The sequence below is a fragment of the Trachemys scripta genome, chromosome 2 (assembly GCF_013100865.1).
Source record: "Trachemys scripta elegans isolate TJP31775 chromosome 2, CAS_Tse_1.0, whole genome shotgun sequence".
Classification (NCBI taxonomy): Eukaryota; Metazoa; Chordata; order Testudines; family Emydidae; genus Trachemys; species Trachemys scripta.
The window spans coordinates 163,612,532-163,619,579 of NC_048299.1; the positions used below are offsets into that span (position 1 = coordinate 163,612,532).

Sequence of the window (7,048 nt, forward strand, 5' to 3'; positions counted from 1 at the left end):
CCCTGACGGGCTGGGAGCTCCTGGCAGCCCCACACAGGACAGGGGCAGTGACACACACACAGAGCTCCGGTTACCGATGCTCTGACGGGCTGGGGAGCTCCTGGCAGCCCCACACAGGACAGGGGCAGTGACACGCACACAGGGCTCTGGTTACCAATGCTCTGACAGGCTGGGGAGCTCTCGGCAGCCCCACACGGGACAGGGGCAGTGACACACACACAGGACTCCGGTTACCGATGCTCTGATGGGCTGGGGAGCTCCCAGCAGCCCCACACAGGACAGGGGCAGTGACACACACACAGGGCTCCAATTACCGATGCCCTGACGGGCTGGGGAGCTCCTGGCAGCCCCACACGGGACAGGGGCAGTGACACACACAGAGCTCTGGTTACCGATTCTCTGACAGGCTGGGGAGCTCCCGGCAGCCCCACACGGGACAGGGGCAGTGACACACACAGAGCTCTGGTTACCGATGTGCTGGATTTGCTCCTTGATGACTTCGCACTCCACTGGCCAGCGTGGGGCCTGCAGGGGGCCTCTCGAGGTGGGCACAGCAAAGAGACCCCGTGGCTCCCGCAGGCGTGGGACCCCAGGGCCCTCAAGGTGATTGAACAGCAGCTGTTTGCTCTTGAGAAGTGCGGCCTCCAGCATGAGAGAACCTGCAAAGAGAACAAGCACAGGCACTAGGGACTCCGCGGAACGGTGCGTGGCCGGATGCCCCGATTTCACGGTGCACACACACAGCAGAGCCTCGGCCCTGGCACCGCTAGCAAAAGACTCGTGCAGGAGGACACAAACATACCTGGCACCCGTGTCTCAGCAGCAGCAGACTCTGCCAACCAGGCGGAGGTACAGTACCTGCCATGGCCAGTGGGCTACAGAAATAAGCACCGCTCAGCACTCCCGGGGACGTGCTGTCTAAGGCAACGCAACCAGTGGGCTAGGAGAACTGGTACCAGCTGCTCTTCAGCTGTGGCTCTGTGATTCAGGGCCACAGGACACACCAGAGTTGCATGGGGGCAGCTGTAGCGTGGCTACTTGCGGAAGGTCTCTCAGGGAGTGTATCCCAATGGAGGATTAAGCCCGCTGGTGCATCCCTCTGCCTGCCCGGCCCCGGGGACGCCCTTCCCCCTTCCTAGGGCTTGGGGGAGCCGGCTGGCCTGAGTCTGCAGAGCCGCCTGCACCAGCAGAGCCCTCTGACATACATTCACAAAGGGTTTGCCCCCCGTACAGCCATTGTGCTCTATGCTTTGGGGGGCAGTAGCTCCCAGGGGCCCAGCCACAGCCCGGCACCCCATTGTGCTGGCTGCTGTGCAGACACAGCGCAGTCCCGTGTCACAGAGCCGTGTAGGCACAATACCACACTGCAGGCCAGCGGCCGACTCCCAAGCCCAGCGCTGGGCGCATTAATAGTGTCGCCACCGAGTATCCGCTTTAATCTATTGTATTTTTAATGAACTTTCTATTAACAGGATCTCCAAAGCAGCTTTGCCTTTGGGGCGTTAAGCCAGACGGCCCTCCCTGCCCCCAGTCCAGCCACAAGGTGACAGCCCGGCCAGTTCCCACTGTGTGTTGCGAGGCCCTCACCGACAGGGAGGGAGTGTGAGCACAAGATGTGGGAATGAGCAGGGCACAATGACACTGTTATTGGCCTAAAGGCAATGGGCTCAAGGCATGCCAGGGGGAGTGGCAAGGCCTTACCTGCCAGAGAGCCATCAGCAACCCACTGGCCGTTTCCCCAGGGTAGGGCTGGAGGGAGGCTGCTTTTGTGGGAGCAAGTGGCCTTGCAGTTTAAGACAGAGGCTCCCAGAAGTGAACCCAAGGCAAGGCCTGGCTACCCTCACCCAGGACCAGACTATGCAGCTGGGGTACAAACCCCAACTGGATCCTGCTCCCTGAAAAAGAGCTCTGGGAGGGACAGTGGAGCATTGCTGACTCCAATGGCAACCCGAACAAGCCAGGTGAGTGAGGAAGAAGTGGGCTCCTGGTTGGGTCATCCTGACAACAACCAAACCACTGATTCCCCCCTTTCCCTTGGCCAGTCCCGGAAAGGGCAGACAGACAGCACAGGGCAGCCAACTGAGCAGGGGACGACACCTGAGCATGAGCTACAGAACCAGAGAACAGTGCCTGTCTGCTCAGACTGCAGTTCTGATGGGCTGCGTAGCTCCACAGGCCAAGCCGGCCGCAGAACAGCGTCTTTTCCCAAAGGGGTTTCTTTTTATGTTTGGAGTCTTTTCTAGGATAACTGTGGGGATGCCTGCAACGAACTGTTTTTACCTAACCTTCCCGCGTGCGTGTGTGTGTGAAGTAATCGCACCATGCTGCCAAGTCCATATTAGAAAGTCATCACACCTGGATTTACCTAACTCCTAAGCAAGCTGACCCAGATCTCACTGTACCGCCCTGGCTCTGTGCAGGTGTTAGCGAAAACCACTCTGCCCGAGAGGGGAACCTGGGGGCTGGCCCCATCGCACTGACAGGAAGTGGAGAGATTAGTTGAGCAAACCATTGCATTCTTAGTGTTTCAAAGAGAGACAGCAGAATTTCTAGGGCTAAGAAGGAGGCTGCCTGCCCTATGCTGGAGAGTCTAAGGGTCTGTGGATAAGGGTTTGTGGATAAGGCTGTGTTTGGCGGGTTGCATGATGTGACTGACTGCGATCATGCAAGGATTTGATCAATTGTTGATCTCAATCTATTTTCGTGTCACAGTTATTCATTCCCACTTATGCTATTGGTAGTTCCTTGATGAAGCCATCAGATCCCCGCTGGAACCCCCATTGGATTGCTGCATTGGTGAGCGTTGCAGGGAAGTACAGCAAATTCGTTAGCTTTACGTTTTCTTGTTTGTGTTCTCAGTAAAATTCATAAAAAGGACAGTGGATTGGTTTTCTCTCAGTGAATGGCTGGGAGGCCCAAACAACCTATAAAGGTGTCTGAGAGTCACTAACTTGCACCAGAATTAAACCCCATTACCGCTACACAATATACAGTAGCCATTCTTTGCCAAACCTCCTAAATAGGGTAGACTAGATTCCACAGCCTTGATCAATCTACAGGGAAAAGACAGGCAGAAAACACTGGGTCTTCTTTATGACCTGCCCAAGGAAGGGCCCCTGCCACTGCCCCCACCTTTGCAGATCCCCTTTATAAAGAAACCCTCACTAGAAAAGGGGACAGTGCAATACTGGGGTGAGATCTGGACCTCCCCAACTCTGGATTTTATACAATTTATTCTCCACGCTCCTGGGGCAACCATCCACCTCCCCAGCAGTCCACTAACAGGCCATTCCCTCGCAGCTCGGATAGACTCTGTGTTGCAACAAATCCCATATCTGGGGAGGTTTCTCCCAGCTCTTCAGGGAACACCAATTGCTCTTCCCCAGATGCATGGTCTTGCAAAGCTTTCCAATAGCGCTAGCTCACTCTGATGTCATCTGTTCCTTTACCTAGCCAAGGTGCAATCCCCAGCAGCGTGTTCTATGAAGTGATGTTCATAACCTCTGGGTGAGGGTTGCTCTCTGGTTCCCCAGCTAGCCCAGTAACATGGGTGTTTACAGCTCACCGTTTGCTGTGGACCCAATCCTCCCCCTCCGTCCCGCCCCTGCTGTCTCTTTCCAACCTAACGCAGCCCCTGAGTTGCAGAGAGCGGCTGAGCTGAGCCACTGGCTGTCATGGCCAAAGGAAACCCAGCTCCTCACGCTGAGTAGCTCACTCACAGATCAGCTTCTTCTTCTTATCCTGAAGGGAATTGCGGCTGGATCCTCCACTCTCCTGCTCCAGCAGAGAGTCTGAGCTCTTTGGCCTGTGCTCTCGTGGCACGAGGGAGCTGCTTTCTGCAATTTTCTCCTCATCTAGGAAGGGATGTTGCTGTCAGTGCTGGGGACGCTCCATTTCTTGGGACATTTCAAGCTAGCCTGGCCACCGTGCTGTAGGGAATGATGCAGCACTGCTCCTGGAGGGTGGGCCAGATGGCACCCAGCAGGTCTTCCCACCTACAGCTACCCTGCTTCTGAGCACTAGGGAGAGAAGGGCTAGTGGCTGTAGGATCCTCTCAGGGGATCTCAGTCATTTAACATGAAAAGACTAGCCAGCTGCCAGGTGCAGGAGGAGGCATTCTGCCCCACTGAGAACAAGTCCCTGGTCCCATGGTTCCCTATAGGCCCAGAAAGAGCCTGCAGTTACTAGAAACTTGAATACTAGCCAAGGCATATTCTGGCAATACAGGGAGCTATGTGATCAGAGACTCAGTCTTGTCTCAGGAGCAGAGGACTGGGTTCGGATCCCGCCGGGGTGCAGACTTCGCTCCAGAGCTGCCAACCTTCAAGCGAGACAGTAGGGACACAGCCCACTCCACAGTCACACGGGTCTGCCTGCTCCAGCACCAGCCTACCAGAGAGGTTAAAGGCAAAAAGGACCGCGCTGCACTGGTCCCCTTCTAACAGCACTCTGCCCAGACAGTATCACACACTGCGGCCCTGGGCACTCAGCCAGCCGCCTGTTCTCCTTTGGGGGGGGGGTCTGTACAGCGAAGGGGGAGGGAAAACCTTTGTAAACTGCCTAGCCCTTCAGTTGACAGTGTCCCCTTCCCACAGCTGTCCCGGCATGCTGTGCCCAGCGCAGGATGGCAGTCTAGAGGGAAGGGGGGTGAAGCCCAGAGGCATCCAGTGGGCTCTGAGTCACTGTTTGCTGACCAGTGAAACGTCCTGGGCCAGTGAACAGCCAGCTGCCCCAGCTGCTCTTACCTCTGAAGTAGCCATAGTACTGGAGATGGTGATGCATGAAGCTCTCATAGGGGTCTGCGAGCAGCTGGGGAAGGAAAGGGAAGGGAAAGTGAGAACCAGGCCCCCATGCCCATAGATACCAGCACACAGGAATTTAATGAACAAACAGGTCAGAGTGCACACGGCCAATCCCTTCTAGGCACAGTCCCCCAGTGCCTGCCCCTTGACCTGTGCCCGTCCACCCCTGATGCCACCCCTTTTGCCTGGGGCCCCCACTGCTCCGCTCTCCTTGTTGCAGTCCCCAATGGCATGGCCCCATAGGCTGGAAGGATCCCACTCTCCCCCCTAGGCCCAGTTCAGCAGGGCTGGGCTCTGCACTAACCTCAGGGGTTGGCTCCTGGGCTGGACTCATGACAGGCAGCGGTGACAGCTCTGACAGACACTAGGGGGAAGCACAGAAACCAGTCACCAAAGGGGCTGGAAGGGACCTGAAAGCCCCAGTCCCTGACCAGACACACACCAGGCCTCCCATTCTACCCCTCTCTCCATGAGGTGAAACCCAACTCTGCACTATCCCACCCGCCCCATCCCTCACCAGCTCTCTAGACCCTGAGAAACCATCCCAACCCAGGCTCCAGGGCAGAATCCTCAGAGTGGAGGGCTGGTTCCCAGAGATAGGGCGTATCTGCCAGGTTATCAATGACGTGCACAGCCCATGCCACTCATCACGGCCAACACCTGCCCCACAGGGCTCTGTGCTCCAAGGGCCCCAGCACCTCCACTCTGCACCCCCAGCACCGCTCATCATGGTCATCGCCTGTCCCACAGGGCTCTGTGCTCCAGGGACCCCAGCACCTCCACTCTGCACCCCAGCACCGCTCATCATGGTCATCGCCGGCCCCACAGGGCTCTGTGCTCCAGGGACCCCAGCACCTCCGCTCTGCACCCCCAGCACTGCTTATCACGGCCATCACCTGCCCTATGGGGCTGTGTGAACCCAGTGCCCGCTAGGTACAGGGCTGCTCCCCAGGCAGCTGATGGTGCGGAGCCAGGGCTGCACTGGAATCACAGGCCATGGATCCTGAGGCAGGCAGACAGCAAATGGAAAACGGCACAAACGGCTGTAGGAACACGCCCCCCTTCACGCCTTGCAGCCCAGACTCCCCCTGCTCTAGAGCCGAGGCTGCCCCCAAACTCCCCCTGCTCTAGAACCCAGACTGCCCCCAATCTCCTCCTGCTCTAGAGCCCAGACTGCCCCCAATCTCCTCCTGCTCTAGAACCCAGACTGCCTCCAAACTGCCCCTGCTCTAGAGCCCAGACCCCCTGAGTTCTCCCTGGTCTAGAGTCTGGACCCCCCGAGCTCCCCCTGGTCTAGAGCCCAGACCCCCAGAGCTCCCCCTGCTCTAGAGCCTGGACCCCCCAGTCTAGAGTCCAGATTCCCCCCAAGCTCCCCCAGGTCTAGAGCCCAGACCCCCCACCCCGAGCTCCCCCTGCTCTAGAGCCAAACCCCCCCGCGCCCCTCACCGCAGCCTCCCCTCATGCCGGGACGCGGTAACCCAGCAACAGGCAGTGGGCGTGGCTCCGGGGAAAAGCTCTCTCCTCATTGGTCCATCCGTGTGGCCCGGTAAGAGCCAATGGCGGAGCCGGGCGAAATCAAAGCCTCCCTCCGCGCTCCTGGGCTCGCTCAGCGCCGGCCCCGCCCCCCGGCCTGGGGAGACCCCCCCCCTCCCTCCCTCCCCTTATATACCCGCTAGGCGGGGCCTGCGCCGTGTCTGTGTCAGTATGGACCGGCCGTACTGCCCCCTAGCCCCGCACCCGTGTGCATGTAGAGACTGGGCCCTACTGCCCCCACCCCCTGCACATTTGTATATGGACCGAGTCCTACTGCCCCATAGACCCACACCCATGTGCGTGTAGAGACTGGGGCCTACTGCCCCCGTTGCCCCAGGGACTTGCACATGTGATTCTGCGTGGACTGGGCTGCTGGTATTAATTTAGGTGGACTATAGAGGCTAAAGGTGTTAATATCAAGTCCATAATCATCCTTAAACAACATGCAAAGCTTGGGATACAGAGACTTCAGCCTGCTTAGCACCATGGTGTACAGGATTAAAAATCCTGTAAACTTCAATAAAAAGACGACAGAAAAGGAAAATCATGTAAAGCCTTTAACAATGTGAAGTGTTAAATAAGGCTTTTATTTTCACCAGCCTTTCTCCCTTCCCCTTGAACGGCAGAGAGGTTTCAGAAGGAAAAGCCCTTGTTTGACAGTATTAAAGACAGCCAAACCTGCCCTTTTGGGGAAAAGAGAAGGAGCTGGTTGA

At 57.5% G+C, this 7,048-nt stretch overlaps 1 protein-coding gene across 1 annotated transcript in view; it reads right to left on the minus strand.

The window, feature by feature from the left end:
* The window catches only part of AGBL2 (ATP/GTP binding protein like 2), a 48,360-nt gene extending 42,060 nt beyond the window's left edge, over positions 1 to 6,300 (minus strand). The window contains exons 1-5 of the mRNA XM_034762143.1: positions 6,249 to 6,300; positions 5,107 to 5,166; positions 4,746 to 4,809; positions 3,720 to 3,854; positions 471 to 659 (exon numbers count right to left, since the gene is read on the minus strand). Of these exons, the coding sequence (XP_034618034.1) occupies positions 471 to 659; positions 3,720 to 3,854; positions 4,746 to 4,809; positions 5,107 to 5,136 (418 nt within the window). The 5' untranslated portion in view covers positions 5,137 to 5,166; positions 6,249 to 6,300. The remainder of the gene's footprint in view (positions 1 to 470; positions 660 to 3,719; positions 3,855 to 4,745; positions 4,810 to 5,106; positions 5,167 to 6,248) is intronic.
* Positions 6,301 to 7,048: the final 748 nt, after the last annotated feature.